Source organism: Anomaloglossus baeobatrachus, chromosome 8 (genome assembly GCF_048569485.1).
Source record: "Anomaloglossus baeobatrachus isolate aAnoBae1 chromosome 8, aAnoBae1.hap1, whole genome shotgun sequence".
Lineage (NCBI taxonomy): Eukaryota > Metazoa > Chordata > Amphibia > Anura > Aromobatidae > Anomaloglossus > Anomaloglossus baeobatrachus.
In genome coordinates this window covers 238,359,143-238,379,535 of record NC_134360.1, presented here as the reverse complement: position 1 = coordinate 238,379,535, position 20,393 = coordinate 238,359,143, and the positions used below count along the sequence as shown (strand labels likewise).

Below are 20,393 nucleotides of genomic sequence, written 5' to 3'. Positions count from 1 at the left end.
AGGAGTAATACTCTGCATTACATTGGAGGAGTAATACTCTGCATATCATTGGAGGACTCTGCATATCATTGGAGGAGTAATGCTCTGCATATCATTGGAGGAATAATACTCTGCATTACATTGGAGGAGTAATACTCTGCATATCATTGGAGGACTCTGCATATCATTGGAGGAGTAATACTGTGCATATCATTGGAGGAGTAATACTCTGCATATCATTGGAGGAGTAATACTCTGCATATCATTGGAGGAGTAATACTCTGCATATCATTGGAGGAGTAATACTGTGCAAATCATTGGAGGAGTAATACTCTGCATATCATTGGATGAGTAATACTCTGCATTACATTGGAGGAGTAATACTCTGCATTACATTGGAGGAGTAATACTCTGCATATCATTGGGGAGTAATACTGTGCATATCATTGGAGGAGTAATACTCTGCATATCATTGGAGGAGTAATACTGTGCATATCATTGGAGGAGTAATACTGTGCATATCATTGGAGGAGTAATACTCTGCATATCATTGGAGGAGTAATACTCTGCATATCATTGGAGGAGTAATACTCTGCATTACATTGGAGGAGTAATACTCTGCATATCATTGGAGGAGTAATACTCTGCATATCATTGGAGGAGTAATGCTCTGCATATCATTGGAGGAGTAATGCTCTGCATATCATTGGAGGAGTAATACTCTGCATATCATTGGAGGAGTAATACTCTGCATATCATTGGAGGAGTAATACTCTGCATATCATTGGAGGAGTAATGCTCTGCATATCATTGGAGGAGTAATACTCTGCATTACATTGGAGGAGTAATACTCTGCATATCATTGGAGGACTCTGCATATCATTGGAGGAGTAATGCTCTGCATATCATTGGAGGAATAATACTCTGCATTACATTGGAGGAGTAATACTCTGCATATCATTGGAGGAGTAATACTCTGCATATCATTGGAGGAGTAATACTCTGCATATCATTGGAGGAGTAATACTCTGCACATCATTGGAGGCGTAATACTCTGCACATCATTGGAGGAGTAATACTCTGCACATCATTGGAGGAGTAATACTCTGCACATCATTGGAGGAGTAATACTCTGCACATCATTGGAGGAGTAATACTCTGCATATCATTGGAGGAGTAATGCTCTGCATATCATTGGAGGAGTAATACTCTGCATATCATTGGAGGAGTAATACTCTGCATATCATTGGAGGAGTAATACTCTGCATATCATTGGAGGAGTAATGCTCTGCATATCATTGGAGGAGTAATACTCTGCACATCATTGGAGGAGTAATACTCTGAACATCATTGGAGGAGTAATGCTCTGCATATCATTGGAGGAGTAATGCTCTGCATATCATTGGAGGAGTAATACTCTGCATATCATTGGAGGAGTAATACTCTGCATATCATTGGAGGAGTAATACTCTGCATATCATTGGAGGAGTAATGCTCTGCATATCATTGGAGGAGTAATGCTCTGCATATCATTGGAGGAGTAATACTCTGCATATCATTGGAGGAGTAATACTCTGCATATCATTGGAGGAGTAATACTCTGCATATCATTGGAGGAGTAATGCTCTGCATATCATTGGAGGAGTAATACTCTGCATTACATTGGAGGAGTAATACTCTGCATATCATTGGAGGAATAATACTCTGCATATCATTGGAGGAGTAATGCTCTGCATATCATTGGAGGAGTAATGCTCTGCATATCATTGGAGGAGTAATACTCTGCATATCATTGGAGGAGTAATGCTCTGCATATCATTGGAGGAGTAATACTCTGCATATCATTGGAGGAGTAATACTCTGCATATCATTGGAGGAGTAATGCTCTGCATATCATTGGAGGAGTAATGCTCTGCATATCATTGGAGGAGTAATACTCTGCACATCATTGGAGGAGTAATACTCTGCACATCATTGGAGGAGTAATGCTCTGCATATCATTAGAGGAGTAATGCTCTGCATATCATTGGAGGAGTAATACTCTGCATATCATTGGAGGAGTAATACTCTGCATATCATTGGAGGAGTAATACTCTGCATATCATTGGAGGAGTAATGCTCTGCATATCATTGGAGGAGTAATGCTCTGCATATCATTGGAGGAGTAATACTCTGCATATCATTGGAGGAGTAATACTCTACATATCATTGGAGGAGTAATACTCTGCATATCATTGGAGGAGTAATGCTCTGCATATCATTGGAGGAGTAATACTCTGCATTACATTGGATGAGTAATACTCTGCATATCATTGGAGGAGTAATACTCTGCATATCATTGGAGGAGTAATGCTCTGCATATCATTGGAGGAGTAATGCTCTGCATATCATTGGAGGAGTAATACTCTGCATATCATTGGAGGAGTAATACTCTGCATATCATTGGAGGAGTAATGCTCTGCATATCATTGGAGGAGGAATGCTCTGCATATCATTGGAGGAGTAATACTCTGCATTACATTGGAGGAGTAATACTCTGCATATCATTGGAGGACTCTGCATATCATTGGAGGAGTAATGCTCTGCATATCATTGGAGGAATAATACTCTGCATTACATTGGAGGAGTAATACTCTGCATATCATTGGAGGAGTAATACTCTGCATATCATTGGAGGAGTAATACTCTGCATATCATTGGAGGAGTAATACTCTGCACAGCATTGGAGGAGTAATACTCTGCACATCATTGGAGGAGTAATACTCTGCATATCATTGGAGGAGTAATGCTCTGCATATCATTGGAGGAGTAATACTCTGCATATCATTGGAGGAGTAATACTCTGCATATCATTAGAGGAGTAATACTCTGCATATCATTGGAGGAGTAATGCTCTGCATATCATTGGAGGAGTAATACTCTGCACATCATTGGAGGAGTAATGCTCTGCATATCATTGGAGGAGTAATGCTCTGCATATCATTGGAGGAGTAATGCTCTGCATATCATTGGAGGAGTAATACTCTGCATATCATTGGAGGAGTAATACTCTGAATATCATTGGAGGAGTAATACTCTGCATATCATTGGAGGAGTAATGCTCTGCATATCATTGGAGGAGTAATGCTCTGCATATCATTGGAGGAGTAATACTCTGCATATCATTGGAGGAGTAATACTCTGCATATCATTGGAGGAGTAATACTCTGCATATCATTGGAGGAGTAATGCTCTGCATATCATTGGAGGAGTAATACTCTGCATTACATTGGATGAGTAATACTCTGCATATCATTGGAGGAGTAATACTCTGCATATCATTGGAGGAGTAATGCTCTGCATATCATTGGAGGAGTAATGCTCTGCATATCATTGGAGGAGTAATACTCTGCATATCATTGGAGGAGTAATACTCTGCATATCATTGGAGGAGTAATGCTCTGCATATCATTGGAGGAGTAATGCTCTGCATATCATTGGAGGAGTAATACTCTGCATTACATTGGAGGAGTAATACTCTGCATATCATTGGAGGACTCTGCATATCATTGGAGGAGTAATGCTCTGCATATCATTGGAGGAATAATACTCTGCATTACATTGGAGGAGTAATACTCTGCATATCATTGGAGGACTCTGCATATCATTGGAGGAGTAATACTGTGCATATCATTGGAGGAGTAATACTCTGCATATCATTGGAGGAGTAATACTCTGCATATCATTGGAGGAGTAATACTCTGCATATCATTGGAGGAGTAATACTGTGCATATCATTGGAGGAGTAATACTCTGCATATCATTGGATGAGTAATACTCTGCATTACATTGGAGGAGTAATACTCTGCATTACATTGGAGGAGTAATACTCTGCATATCATTGGGGAGTAATACTGTGCATATCATTGGAGGAGTAATACTCTGCATATCATTGGAGGAGTAATACTGTGCATATCATTGGAGGAGTAATACTGTGCATATCATTGGAGGAGTAATACTCTGCATATCATTGGAGGAGTAATACTCTGCATATCATTGGAGGAGTAATACTCTGCATTACATTGGAGGAGTAATACTCTGCATATCATTGGAGGAGTAATACTCTGCATATCATTGGAGGAGTAATGCTCTGCATATCATTGGAGGAGTAATGCTCTGCATATCATTGGAGGAGTAATACTCTGCATATCATTGGAGGAGTAATACTCTGCATATCATTGGAGGAGTAATACTCTGCATATCATTGGAGGAGTAATGCTCTGCATTACATTGGAGGAGTAATACTCTGCATTACATTGGAGGAGTAATACTCTGCATATCATTGGAGGACTCTGCATATCATTGGAGGAGTAATGCTCTGCATATCATTGGAGGAATAATACTCTGCATTACATTGGAGGAGTAATACTCTGCATATCATTGGAGGAGTAATACTCTGCATATCATTGGAGGAGTAATACTCTGCATATCATTGGAGGAGTAATACTCTGCACATCATTGGAGGCGTAATTCTCTGCACATCATTGGAGGAGTAATACTCTGCACATCATTGGAGGCGTAATTCTCTGCACATCATTGGAGGAGTAATACTCTGCACATCATTGGAGGAGTAATACTCTGCACATCATTGGAGGAGTAATACTCTGCACATCATTGGAGGAGTAATACTCTGCATATCATTGGAGGAGTAATGCTCTGCATATCATTGGAGGAGTAATACTCTGCATATCATTGGAGGAGTAATACTCTGCATATCATTGGAGGAGTAATACTCTGCATATCATTGGAGGAGTAATGCTCTGCATATCATTGGAGGAGTAATACTCTGCACATCATTGGAGGAGTAATACTCTGAACATCATTGGAGGAGTAATGCTCTGCATATCATTGGAGGAGTAATGCTCTGCATATCATTGGAGGAGTAATACTCTGCATATCATTGGAGGAGTAATACTCTGCATATCATTGGAGGAGTAATACTCTGCATATCATTGGAGGAGTAATGCTCTGCATATCATTGGAGGAGTAATGCTCTGCATATCATTGGAGGAGTAATACTCTGCATATCATTGGAGGAGTAATACTCTGCATATCATTGGAGGAGTAATACTCTGCATATCATTGGAGGAGTAATGCTCTGCATATCATTGGAGGAGTAATACTCTGCATTACATTGGAGGAGTAATACTCTGCATATCATTGGAGGAATAATACTCTGCATATCATTGGAGGAGTAATGCTCTGCATATCATTGGAGGAGTAATGCTCTGCATATTATTGGAGGAGTAATACTCTGCATATCATTGGAGGAGTAATGCTCTGCATATCATTGGAGGAGTAATGCTCTGCATATCATTGGAGGAGTAATACTCTGCATATCATTGGAGGAGTAATACTCTGCATATCATTGGAGGAGTAATACTCTGCATATCATTGGAGGAGTAATGCTCTGCATATCATTGGAGGAGTAATACTCTGCATTACATTGGAGGAGTAATACTCTGCATATCATTGGAGGACTCTGCATATCATTGGAGGAGTAATGCTCTGCATATCATTGGAGGAATAATACTCTGCATTACATTGGAGGAGTAATACTCTGCATATCATTGGAGGAGTAATACTCTGCATATCATTGGAGGAGTAATACTCTGCATATCATTGGAGGAGTAATACTCTGCACATCATTGGAGGCGTAATTCTCTGCACATCATTGGAGGAGTAATACTCTGCACATCATTGGAGGCGTAATTCTCTGCACATCATTGGAGGAGTAATACTCTGCACATCATTGGAGGAGTAATACTCTGCACATCATTGGAGGAGTAATACTCTGCACATCATTGGAGGAGTAATACTCTGCATATCATTGGAGGAGTAATGCTCTGCATATCATTGGAGGAGTAATACTCTGCATATCATTGGAGGAGTAATACTCTGCATATCATTGGAGGAGTAATACTCTGCATATCATTGGAGGAGTAATGCTCTGCATATCATTGGAGGAGTAATACTCTGCACATCATTGGAGGAGTAATACTCTGAACATCATTGGAGGAGTAATGCTCTGCATATCATTGGAGGAGTAATGCTCTGCATATCATTGGAGGAGTAATACTCTGCATATCATTGGAGGAGTAATACTCTGCATATCATTGGAGGAGTAATACTCTGCATATCATTGGAGGAGTAATGCTCTGCATATCATTGGAGGAGTAATGCTCTGCATATCATTGGAGGAGTAATACTCTGCATATCATTGGAGGAGTAATACTCTGCATATCATTGGAGGAGTAATACTCTGCATATCATTGGAGGAGTAATGCTCTGCATATCATTGGAGGAGTAATACTCTGCATTACATTGGAGGAGTAATACTCTGCATATCATTGGAGGAATAATACTCTGCATATCATTGGAGGAGTAATGCTCTGCATATCATTGGAGGAGTAATGCTCTGCATATCATTGGAGGAGTAATACTCTGCATATCATTGGAGGAGTAATACTCTGCATATCATTGGAGGAGTAATGCTCTGCATATCATTGGAGGAGTAATGCTCTGCATATCATTGGAGGAGTAATGCTCTGCATATCATTGGAGGAGTAATACTCTGCATTACATTGGAGGAGTAATACTCTGCATATCATTGGAGGACTCTGCATATCATTGGAGGAGTAATGCTCTGCATATCATTGGAGGAATAATACTCTGCATTACATTGGAGGAGTAATACTCTGCATATCATTGGAGGACTCTGCATATCATTGGAGGAGTAATACTGTGCATATCATTGGAGGAGTAATACTCTGCATATCATTGGAGGAGTAATACTCTGCATATCATTGGAGGAGTAATACTCTGCATATCATTGGAGGAGTAATACTCTGCATATCATTGGAGGAGTAATACTCTGCATATCATTGGAGGAGTAATACTCTGCATATCATTGGAGGAGTAATACTCTGCATATCATTAGAGGAGTAATACTCTGTATATCATTGGAGGAGTAATACTGTGCATATCATTGGAGGAGTAATACTGTGCATATCATTGGAGAAGTAATACTCTGCATATCATTGGAGGAGTAATACTCTGCATTACATTGGAGGAGTAATACTCTGCATTACATTGGAGGAGTAATACTCTGCATATCATTGGAGGAGTAATACTCTGCATATCATTGGAGGAGTAATGCTCTGCATATCATTGGAGGAGTAATGCTCTGCATATCATTGGAGGAGTAATACTCTGCATATCATTGGAGGAGTAATACTCTGCATATCATTGGAGGAGTAATGCTCTGCATATCATTGGAGGAGTAATGCTCTGCATATCATTGGAGGAGTAATGCTCTGCATATCATTGGAGGAGTAATACTCTGCATTACATTGGAGGAGTAATACTCTGCATATCATTGGAGGAGTAATACTCTGCATATCATTGGAGGAGTAATACTCTGCATATCATTGGAGGAGTAATACTCTGCATATCATTGGAGGAGTAATACTCTGCATATCATGGGAGGTCAAATACTACTCCATTGTAAAACCTTCTTAAAGTGAAATGATGCTTTATATTTGTATACAATGTAACTATTTGCCTCGTGTATGAATCTTGAGTCCCGATGTTTTATACTCCAGTCACATCCAGAGCTGCACTTATAATTCTGCAGCTACCAGAATTTATGATTCCTGTTTGTTTAGTATCATTGAAGAGAATGTGGAGGGTGTAGAGGAAAATCCAGCAGTTCTGCACATCAAACAGCATTTCTGGACTTTCCTGCATTCAAGGCAAAATTCACTTTTCTATCCTAGCCCTGTGTCTAGATACCCGGTCAGGACCAAGTTCCTTTGGGCTCGGACACAGGGCACCCGCCATGCCTTGCCCCCAATGATACCCCTGCTGCTGTATATAAGCTCATATTAGCGTTTACTAATAGCTGTTAAATTCATCAAGTGTCTGCAGAATTGTGATTGCAGCTCCGAGGCCTGTACCTGAAGTGTAATATGTGAAGTGCAGCTCTGCAGGCCATCCCTGTCCATACTTCGCTCTCACCTATTTTCTGGGAATAATTTGTAAAATGTGATAAATGTTAAATGCATAAAGCAGATTTGTATCAGAATGGAGAAACATTTGTTGCCATAAATGTGAATGGGAATTGTCGCTATTAAACGTTGCGGTCGGATGATTTCCGCATCTGTTGCAGACATTTTTCCAGGCAGATCATACGCAGATGCGGCTCATCCACCCGCCCTGGCAGTAAGTGATGTGATGTGCACCGCGTCCTCCAGACACAGCATAGTCTGAACTGTACGGATCGGTTGTTGGCCACGCACCACGATTAACATTTTTCGGAATATTCGTTCAGGTGAAAGCTTCCTCCCCCGACTCCTCCATACACAAACATTCATCCACAATGGGAAGCACAAGGAAAGGTCCCCAAAATGCAAAATTGACATTGAAAAAGGGCGATAATCCTAACATTGGGTGAAATCTGGGTGTTGCGAGATATAATAAGTGTCCCCCAGAAATAATGGAGTAAAATGCATGATTTCCATATTTTGCTCTATTATACTCTTTATTTCTCTATTTACTACCGTATATCTTACTGTATTGATCACAATGTGACTGTAGGATAGCGAGGGACAGGGGCTCCTATACTGTCCCTCACACTAGGGGACCCTAGGCTATTCCTAACCTCAGGGTTACCCCTGATGGTGGAGATGCCAGAGTCCATTGCCTGGCTGTTCTCCTGACCAGAACTAATTTGTCCTCCCCCACCAGGGAAGGAAGAAGCAGGAGTGTGATGGTAACATACATTAAGACAGGGGAAAACCAAAACTCAGACACACTGCAAACTCCGAGGAACAAACAATTAGAAACTAAGGAGAAAAGAAAGAGAAGTAAGGCAGCAACAAAAGGACAACAACCGTACACCGCAATAATGCACAACAACCATCTGTAAATCTGGATGACAACACCTCACCAGACCAGTATAGAAAAGCTATAGCTGGCATTAAAGAATTATATTGTCTGTATCTTTTGATGATACATTTTGATATCTGCCATGTTTTTGATATTTTCTGTGTGTTTTGCATGCTTTTGTCTGCATTATTTTCTCATTGTGTGCACCTATTTATTCTAGCATCTTTGAATCCACCGTGAAACACTTTAATACCGAAAGTTTAAAGAATCCAATGAGACTCAGAGTATGTTACCTAACATCATGATTTGAAGGCAATATTACATGAGCAGCACAAAGTATTTAAGGAGATGGGTGTTTTGATCTTGTGGAGGGGGGGGCAGTGATCGGTCATGTGATGATGTTAGTGGGGGCTGGGATGGATGTAACAGAGGCAGTGGCATGACGGGAAAAGCAGAATGGGGCCAAGTTTCATGCGAGGAATTAAAAGCAAAGGGTGCAGGGCGCTGATAAGCAGAACAGAGTATTTCAGGAAAGAAGCGTGATCATGTAAGGATAGAAAATGACCTGCCCGTATAATAATTAGTTTGAAGATTGACTTACGTAAGTACAGACTAGATAAAAGCCACCAAGAACAATAATGTGACCCTCAAAAACACAAGTATAAAGACACTTACATAAAACAGACTGAAGAAATAATAACAATAATACAAAAGAAACAAAAATATAACAAGTCTTCAGCATCTACCGGGCAGTCAGCTATCGAGTGCAATTCCTTAATATTGAAACAGCGCCACTCTTGTCTATAGGCCGTGTCTGGTATTGCAGCTCATTCCTTTTCCTAATCTTATAGGGCTTAACTGCTATATAGGTACAGTCCATAGACAAGAGGGAGATAGTTTTGTAAATCTAAGAAAAAAGATATATAACCATATAAAGTTAATAGTCTTGGAGTCACACACCCAAGGTGCAACAATGTAGCAAATCTGAAAGAAGAAGTCAATGGTCATTCACTGTTGACTCTCCGAGGACTTCTCCCCTTCCCCAACCTTCGCTCACTGCTCAGTGCCCAAAATATACAGAGGTCAGAAAGGTCAAAAAGGTTATAATATTAAAACTGAACACAGTAAAATCTTATTATAGAAGCAAACATCAATTAAAATGTCTTAAGATAAGAAATGATACGTACACTTATCGGCTGACTTTTTGGCACGTCATAGACACCTTCTTTCTTATGGCTGGTAGGGACCTAGAATTAAGTCAGATATGTTCTAGGTAAATATGGAATGTAAATGTATCACAGTCACACGCAGAACAGACAATTGTCAGGACAGGTACAGGACAAACAGAGCTGGCTGGAATTCATGTATCCAGATATCACATGGGCATGGTGCAAAAACACATCTAGACAAGGTACGAAGCTGAAAAGTCATTTCATAACTAATAAACACACAAAAAAGAAAGAAAAGAAACCATAAAGTAATATAAGAAATTACAGATGTGGAGTGTATTGATTTCAAGAGGCATCATGTAATACCCCCTTTCTCCTGAGGAGGTGCTGTTAGGCTAAAAGGGTCTTTATTCTAATTATCCTGACTAAAGAAGAAGGAGAACCGGACCCCGCTCCCCCCAGAACCGGACCCCCCTCCCCAGAACCGGACCCCCCCCCAGAACCGGACCTCCTCCCCCCAGAACCGGACCTCCCCCCCCAGAACCGGACCCCCTCCCCCCAGAACTGGACCCCCTCCCCCCAGAACCGGACCAGCCAACCCAACCGCTTTACTCCCAGGACCAGGGTTTTGTACATGTTCCTAAACTTATTTTTTTGAGAATTTGTTGAAAGACTCGTATTTATAAATATACAAAGTCAACACCTGATTATTGTTACATGCAGCTCTACTGGGAATCTACATGTATCAACATAGATCATAAACGTCTCCCGACAGAGCATCAGGAAATCAGGAGTTTTATTTTTAAAACTTGGCCTGAGAATTATAAGACTCTTGTTTAGATATAATACTATTTATGCACTTGTATAGCGCCATTAACTCCACAGCGCTACATACATCAGATTTTACCCCCTGGAGATGAAGGAACCACTGGGTATTTAAGCAGCCAAAGCCTGTTCTTTGGCAACATATGTATCTTAAGGACGGGATGGAAGTATTTATCTGTGAATGGTGAAGGAAATGATACATTGTTCTGGAGGAAGAGGAATTTGGATATACAGTCAGAATTTTCACAGCATCACAGAGTATTTAAGTATTTAAGGAGAGATGCTAATTTTTGGTGGAGGCAGTGATGATGTTATTAAGGACAGGGCAGTATGTGATGTGCGGTCATGTAGGGAAAGGCATGGGGATAGACAGAAGATCACTGTATACCCAGCAGAATTAACCAGCAGCACAGAGTATTTTAGGAGAGGAGGGAGCCGGGATTGTGGGAGGCAGTGATCTGTCCTCTCGTGATGGTGATGATGATGATGGGGATGAATGCAAAAGGGACATCACATTGAGATTATATATATATATATATATATATATATATATATATATATATATATATATATACACAGTACAAGAAACAGTGTATCCCAGTAGCACAGAGTATTTAAGGAAAGGAGTGAGGTGGGATTGTAGGAGGCAGTGATCTGTCCTCTTGTGGTGATGATAATAGGGATAAGTGCAAAAGGGACATCACATTGCAATATATACAGTAAAAGGAACGGTGTCTCCCAGCAGCACAGAGTGTTTAAGGGTAGGACCGTTCAGATTTTGTGGGCGGTACAATGTAACTGAGGAGTGAGGACGGTGCATTAAGGAACTAGCACAAGCAATAAGACACAGGCTTGGAATCACCTAGTAGAAGGAAAAGAGTGTCAAGCAGCACAGAGGATTTAAGGAGAGGAGTGAGCCAGGATTGTAGGAGGAGATGATGATGAATGATGATGATGATGATGATGATGATGATGATGATGATGATGATGATGAATGATGATGGATAATGAATGATGATGGATGATCATGGATGAGGATGGATGATGAATGATGGTGAATGATGGTGAATCATGATGGATGATGATGAATGATGGTGAATGATGATGGATGATGAATGATGGTGATGAATGATGGTGAATGATGGTGAATGATGATGATGGTGAATGATGGTGAATGATGGTTAATGATGATGGATGATGAATGAGGATGGAGGATGATGAATGATGAAGAATGAGGATGGATGATGATGGATGGTGAATGATGATGAATGATTGTTAATGATGATGGATGATGAATGATGATGATGATGGAGGATGATGAATGGAGGATGATGATAGGGATAAATGCAAAACGGACATCACATTGAAATATATACAGTAGAGGGAACAGGGTCTCCCAGCAGCACAGAGTGTTTAAGGGAAGCACTGTGCAGATCTTGTGGGAGGCACAATGTTACTGAGAACAGTGCATCAAGGAATTAGCACAAGTAATGAGACACAGGCTGGGAATTACCTAGTGGAAGGACAGGGGTGTCAAGCAGCACAGAGGATTTTAGGAGAAAGGTCTGTTGATCCCAGACTGACAGTATCACACTGGAAAGAGCCGGCTCCTCCACAGTGGACAGAAGTTAGTGCACGCCTGCAAGGTCCCATGCAAATCAGGTTACACGATGCTACATTGTTGCACCATCATAGTCAGTGGGATTTGTATATCTCTCACCGCAGCCATCGACTACAGAGCAAAACACGGGACTGATTCAGATTTTACATAAATTTTGTAACAAAATCCGATATATACATAATATGATATAATAAATCCATTGTGAGAATATGATGTGACCGGTCACAGGCTCTGGATGAGGAAGAAACGTGACAAAAATGCTGAAAAACCAGCAACAAAACGAACAATTGAGATGCACTTCAGACACAAAATCACTCGAGAATGAAGAGAGGTTGTATTAAGGGACATCATTAAATAGTAATTAATAGAAGGATAGTGATTCCTGGAGAATGTGACTGAGGATGTAATTAAGTGGTAATAGGCGCCAGGTGTGGGTGACGCTGCCGCCATTGTACCACATTCTCCAGCATCGTAATGTGCGAGAACTCGCAGCACACCCCGGCGATCCGCTAATGGCTGACAATTAGGGGGGACCGGAACACAAACACAACACTATACACAGAGGCTACAGGGTGTATACAGCGGAGGAAAGGCAGGAGGAATATGTAATGGAGGCGCAGAAATAAAGAAGAAATATTCACAATATCATGTATGTTCAAGATGGAAATGTACAAAAATGTCATCAAATAAAGCTCTAAAACACCTCTCAATCTAAGTACAATCAGGAGAACACATTACATTACTTATCCTGTACTGATCCTGAGTTACAACCTGTATTATACTCCAGAGCTGCACTCACTATTCTGCTGGTGCAGTCACTGTGTATATACATTACATTACTTATCCTGTACTGATCCTGAGTTACAACCTGTATTATACTCCAGAGCTGCACTCACTATTCTGCTGGTGCAGTCACTGTGTACATACATTACATTACTTATCCTGTACTGATCCTGAGTTACATCCTGTATTATACTCCAGAGCTGCACTCACTATTCTGCTGGTGCAGTCACTGTGTACATACATTACATTACTTATCCTGTACTGATCCTGAGTTACCACCTGTATTATACTCCAGAGCTGCACTCACTATTCTGCTGGTGCAGTCACTGTGTACATACATTACATTACTTATCCTGTACTGATCCTGAGTTACCTCCTGTATTATACTCCAGAGCTGCACTCACTATTCTGCTGGTGCAGTCATTGAGTACATACATTACATTACTTATCCTGCACTGATCCTGAGTTACATCCTGTATTATACTCCAGAGCTGCACTCACTATTCTGCTGGTGCAGTCACTGTGTACATACATTACATTACTTATCCTGTACTGATCCTGAGTTACATCATGTATTATACTCCAGAGCTGCACTCACTATTCTGCTGGTGCAGTCACTGTGTACATACATTACATTACTTATCCTGTACTGATCCTGAGTTACCTCCTGTATTATACTCCAGAGCTGCACTCACTATTCTGCTGGTGCAGTCATTGTGTACATACATTACATTACTTATCCTGTACTGATCCTGAGTTACCTCCTGTATTATACTCCAGAGCTGCACTCACTATTCTGCTGGTGCAGTCATTGAGTACATACATTACATTACTTATCCTGCACTGATCCTGAGTTACATCCTGTATTATACTCCAGAGCTGCACTCACTATTCTGCTGGTGCAGTCACTGTGTACATACATTACATTACTTATCCTGTACTGATCCTGAGTTACATCATGTATTATACTCCAGAGCTGCACTCACTATTCTGCTGGTGCAGTCACTGTGTACATACATTACATTACTTATCCTGTACTGATCCTGAGTTACCTCCTGTATTAAACTCCAGAGCTGCACTCACTATTCTGCTGGTGCAGTCACTGTGTGCAGATATTACATTGCTGATCCTGAGTTACATCCTGTATTATACTCCAGAGCTGCATTCACTATTCTGCTGGTGCAGTCACTGTGTACATACATTACATTACATATCCTGTACTGATCCTGAGTTATATCCTGTATTATACTCCAGAGCTGTACATCACAATCCCATACCTATCCCGGACCTTACATACCTCTGTATAGATCTGTACAGAGCCCCATAATTTCTCTAATCTCAAAACATGCGGCCAACATTTTTTTCATCCCCATAACCAAACATATTAACAAATCGCATTTCCTTCCACTAAATCAGAGCTGCCATCAGATTTCGCAATATAAACTTCATGTATTAATAGTTAGATCTCTTAGACCTGGTGGACTTATTTAGAAGATCCATGCCAGACTGACTGAATAGTCCTCTAAGAAAGTTTAACAAAATATCTGACCAACTTTCCAAACTGACAGCTCCTCAGTGTCCCTCCTCCCTGCAGCTGCTGAGACCTCACACCGCTCAGCACAAGCTGCATCTATCAGTCGGGCTGGAAAGGCGAAGACTAAAAACTCATGGGCTCAATAACGTTCACTCTTTAACTGGACTCATGAAATGATGATTGGTAAAACTGGGATTATTCAGCAATTCTAACATGTATTTTTAAAGTAAGCACATCAGTCTCATCAGGTCTAATAGATCTATTTATTAATGTATATAGTTAATATTTTGAACTCCGCTGTCATATCCTAATGTATGTAGATCAATCTGTACATCAATTATCAGAATTAAATCAAGCGCAGTATAATAACATTATATTACACAGGTGCCAGTGACATGAAAACTGATCCTAATGTAAAGGCTGCGGCCGACTCTGCCATCATTTACTGAATATGTAGAATATACAATAGATCTTCTGTATTTCCAGGTTGGTTATTGAAGAAAAGTTATAAAAGTGACATAAAAATGTTAAGAATGAAAGTACGTTCTATAGAAATGTTATATCACAATCTGACAATATCTGTATAAAAACATTATTATTCAGCTCCTCTACAGAACAAATCCAATCCCAGAATATTTGTACTACCTATGTTCTTACACTGTATATAAATTATAGTAGTTATATTCTTGTACATGGGGGCAGTATTATAGTAGTTATATTCTTGTACATAGGAGCAGTATTATAGTAGTTATATTCTTGTACATAGGGGGAGTATTATAGTAGTTATAATATTATACATAGAGGGCAGTATTATAGTAGTTATATTCTTGTACATAGGAGCAGTATTATAGTAGTTATATTCTTGTATATAGGGGGCAGTATTATAGTAGTTATATTCTTGTATATAGGGGGCAGTATTATAGTAGTTATATTCTTGTACATAGGGGTAGTATTATAGTAGTTATATTCTTGTACATAGGAGCAGTATTATAGTAGTTATATTCTTGTACATAGGGGTAGTATTATAGTAGTTATATTCTTGTACATAGGGGCAGTATTATAGTAGTTATATTCTTGTACATAGGGGTAGTATTATAGTAGTTATATTCTTGTACATAGGGGCAGTATTATAGTAGTTATAGTCTTGTATATAGGAGCAGTATTATAGTAGTTATATTCTTGTACATAGGAGCAGTATTATAGTAGTTATATTCTTGTACATAGGAGCAGTATTATAGTAGTTATATTCTTGTACATAGGGGTAGTATTATAGTAGTTATATTCTTGTACATAGGGGCATTATTATAGTAGTTATATTCTTGTACATAGGGGTAGTATTATAGTAGTTATATTCTTGTATATAGGAGCAGTATTATAGTAGTTATATTCTTGTACATAGGGGTAGTATTATAGTAGTTATATTCTTGTACATAGGAGCAGTATTATAGTAGTTATATTCTTGTACATAGGGGCAGTATTATAGTAGTTATATTCTTGTACATAGGAGCAGTATTATAGTAGTTATATTCTTGTATATAGGGGACAATATTATAGTAGTTATATTCTTGTATATAGGGGCAGTATTATAGTAGTTATATTCTTATACATAGGGTCAGTATTATAACAGTTATATTCTTGTACATAGTGGCAGTATTATAGTAGTTATATTCTTGTACATAGGGGCAGTATTATAGTAGTTATATTCTTGTATATAGGGGCAGTATTATAGTAGTTATATTCTTGTATATAGGGGCAGTATTATAGTAGTTATATTCTTGTACATAGGGGCAGTATTATAGTAGTTATATTCTTGTATATAGGGGCAGTATTATAGTAGTTATATTCTTGTACATAGGAGCAGTATTATAAGATGCAGAGATTAATGCCACTTGAACTGTTTATGGCATCAGATACATTGGGATTAGTAAACAATGTGATACAATGTGGTTATTGTGTGATCATGCTAGTACCTGGTATATGCTTTCCTCAGTGTCTGGATCACGTATGGACTCATGCCCGGCTTCAAACACTATGTACTATAACCCAGCATCCAGCATAGGAGAGAGAGAAAGAGCGCAAATGACAGCAGGAAAAATAGAAAAGACAGAAATTCAGATACAAAGTGGAGAAAGCAGCAAAACCAAGGATTTCAAAAGCACAAATAGAATCTTCCAAGTCAACAAGATGGTAAATTATTCAGCCCGACGTCAGACAGCAGTGATTGAATACGACACGAGATTCATTCTTAGAGACACATTATTTCGGATTTCATATGTATATATAACGTTGCATAGTTTGACATATGCTTTGGTGGCTTTTAATCATGTCCTGTACTCTAGTCACATCCAAAGCTGCAATCAAAATACTTCTGATTGCTTCGTAGAATTTAGTAATATTGTGATACTCAGGACATTTATAACGCTGGCCGTCTGTCCAGACTACATTTGCCATAATTAATTAATTAGCAATATTGATTGTATACAGTTTATTAGTAAATAAAAAACTTGCAATGCATGCAACTATGGATGTGTTTGGAGTAGAAGATTTGACATATGATGCAAATTAAGTCTAAAGTTAGTTAAGAATACATGTTCACAAGTGGAGATTGTTTTGTAATGTCCTTCCGACTGTCTTATATGATACTTTTACCATTTTCAAGATCTCTGCTTGCTTTTAGTGAAACACTAGGAAGCTGAAAGCCTGACCCAATTCTTTTCACAGATCTCATATAAACCCTGGAGTTATCTTTTAGATACAACTAGCTGTAGTACCCGGCGTTGCCTGGGATAACTGTCTCTTTGTCTCTCCCAGTCTCTGTGTGTCTGTCTCTGTGTGTCTGTCTCTGTGTGTCTGTCTCGGTGTGTCTGTCTCGGTGTGTCTGTCTCTGTGTGTCTGTCTCTGTGTGTCTATCTCTCTGTCTCTCTCTATCTCTGTGTGTCAGTCTCTTTCCCTGTGTGTCAGTCTCTTTCCCTGTGTGTCTGTCTCTTTGTCTCTCCCAGTCTCTGTGTGTCTGTCTCTGTGTGTCTGTCTCTGTGTGTCTGTCTCTGTGTGTCTGTCTCTGTGTGTCTATCTCTCTGTCTCTCTCTATCTCTGTGTGTCAGTCTCTTTCCCTGTGTGTCAGTCTCTTTCCCTGTGTGTCAGTCTCTTTCCCTGTGTGTCAGTCTCTTTCCCTGTGTGTCAGTCTCTTTCCCTGTGTGTCAGTCTCTTTCCCCGTGTGTCAGTCTCTTTCCCCGTGTGTCAGTCTCTTTCCCCGTGTGTCAGTCTCTTTCCCCGTGTGTCAGTCTCTTTCCCCGTGTGTCAGTCTCTTTCCCCGTCCGTCTCTCTTTCCCCGTCCGTCTCTCTTTCCCCGTCCGTCTCTCTTTCCCCGTCCGTCTCTCTTTCCCCGTCCGTCTCTCTTTCCCCGTCCATCTCTCTTTCCCCGTCCGTCTCTCTTTCCCCGTCCGTCTCTTTTTCCCCGTCCGTCTCTCTTTCCCCGTCCGTCTCTCTTTCCCCGTCCGTCTCTCTTTCTCCGTCCGTCTCTCTTTCCCCGTCTGTCTCTCTTTCCCCGTCTGTGTGTGTCTGTTTGCCTCTGTCTGTCTCTTTGACTGTCTCTTTCTCTGTCTCTTTCCCTGTCTCTTTCCCTGTCTCTTTGTCTCTCTATATCTGTCTCACCACTGACATCTGATTACCTCATACATAAGCTTCTTATACTGACAATTTATTTTGTTCCTAAAGCAACCACTCACAGCTGCTATTCATAGCCTGTAGCTCGCAGTTCCATTGACTTTAATGGAGGCAGTTTTTTTGGAGAGTAACTGTAAAGCGCGGGGTTAAATTTTCCCGTCAAAACATAGTCTATGATGTTCCCTGAGTCACATGGGGTGTCTGTGCAAAATTTCGTTTTTGTAAATACGACGGTGCGGATTCCTTTAGCGGACATACATACATACATACATACACACACATACATACATACACTCAGCTTTATATATTAGATTGTAGCAATCCTCATCCGTCAGATGTCTTAGCTTGGAGGCTATTCAGAGAGTTTGCAGTATTCTGTTCGTTCACTGACAGCAAGCAGAAGTATTGAAAATGTCAAAGCATCAAAATAATGACATTTAAAAGCTGAAAACTGTATAATGTAACCAGACTGGACTGGTAATTGTTACAATGATTGGATCGGATTCTTGACAAAGAGGATATTTTATAGACCGGACTCCACTTGATTAGGCCATGTAGGAGCGATGCAGCGACGTGACATTGATGCCTTTGTAGAATGATTTACATGAACTTATTGCCACCGTCTCGGTCGTCGTGGATCCAGATAATCTGATTTGGCTCAGTGAGCTTATTAATTCTGATTAATAGTAAAACAATGTGACTGGCGCTCGGCTGCGAGTGTCATACAGCGGAAAATCCGAACCTACAAAAGGAATCCGCGGGCTCGGAGTCACGCTGCTGCCTCCACTCACTTCCTCTGCTTCAGATTGACCTATATTGTACTAAATGGGATTATCTTCACAGAAACGCTGCGGCATTCACTGACACAATTGGTATTTTGTATCATTTGCAGGAATAATAAGGTCCTTAAAGTCTCAAAATAGTTCGTGTGTCCTTACAGGGGACATTCCTCAAGGCAAATTTCTATCTCTTTATCCTAATTAGAGTTAAGGGTTAAATTCTAATTAGATCTTTATAGCGTCAGAGATTCATTATTCTGATATAGAGACCCCAAATCCCCTGAACAGATACAGGTTAGAATAACTGCCTCTAGCCACCACTAGAGGGAGCTCACTGCATACTGATAATGTGAAGCTACCACCAGGGGGAGCTAGTACACTGGCGAGATGTGGAGCCACTGTGTGTAGTTAGGTGTAAGCCCACTAGATGTCACTAGCATCCAAGTAAGGATGCAATAGTATGGTTGTACAAGCGGAGGTCAGAATCGGGAAGTGAAGTAAATACAAAGGAGTAAGCGGAGCCGGAGTCACGTGAGAGCAGAGGGTCAGAAGCCAGGAAGTATCATCAGGAGTCGGAGGGGAACAGAGTCAAGGTCAGGTAACAAGCCGAAGTCGGAGACTGGGAGGACAAGTCAGTAGGAAGAGGGAACAGAGACGGGGTCAGGTAACAAGCCGAAGTTGGAGACCGGGAGGACAAGTCAGTAGGAGGAGGGAATGGAGACGGGGTCAGGTAATAAGCCGAAGCCAGAGACAGGGAAGACAAGTCAGTAGGAGGAAGTACTGGAGACGGGGGTCAGGTAACAAGCCGAAGTCGGAGACAGGGAGGACAAGTCAGTAAGAGGAGGGAATGGAGACGGGGGTCAATAAACAAAGAGCGGGTCAGGGAGACAGGGAGGACAGATGAGACGGGGAGGACGGAGGCCAGGGAACAGAGAACTGGGTAGCAATCAGGATCAGAACAGACTTACAGGGACCAGGAGAGCACATTGCAGAGCAGGAACTATAACTGGTGCAGTACCGAGGGAAACAGAACCCAGATAAGGCAGCGTGACCCCAGGAATGAGGCACGGCAGGAGAGGCTTTTTGCCCTGGACATGACCCCGGAGAATACA

General features: G+C 40.6%; 1 protein-coding gene across 11 annotated transcripts in view; it reads right to left on the bottom strand.

Annotated features, from left to right (window-relative positions):
- The window catches only part of DAB1 (DAB adaptor protein 1), a 955,902-nt gene that overhangs the window by 60,984 nt on the left and 874,525 nt on the right, over window positions 1-20,393 (bottom strand). For 7 of the 11 annotated variants that reach the window (XM_075320416.1, XM_075320418.1, XM_075320413.1 and 4 more), the window contains 2 exons: window positions 16,810-16,875; window positions 10,095-10,154 (listed from right to left, as the gene is read on the bottom strand). In XM_075320416.1, the coding sequence (XP_075176531.1) occupies window positions 10,095-10,154; window positions 16,810-16,875 (126 nt within the window). The remainder of the gene's footprint in view (window positions 1-10,094; window positions 10,155-16,809; window positions 16,876-20,393) is intronic. The other 4 variants (XM_075320419.1, XM_075320424.1, XM_075320423.1 and 1 more) reach the window with 2 other exon arrangements.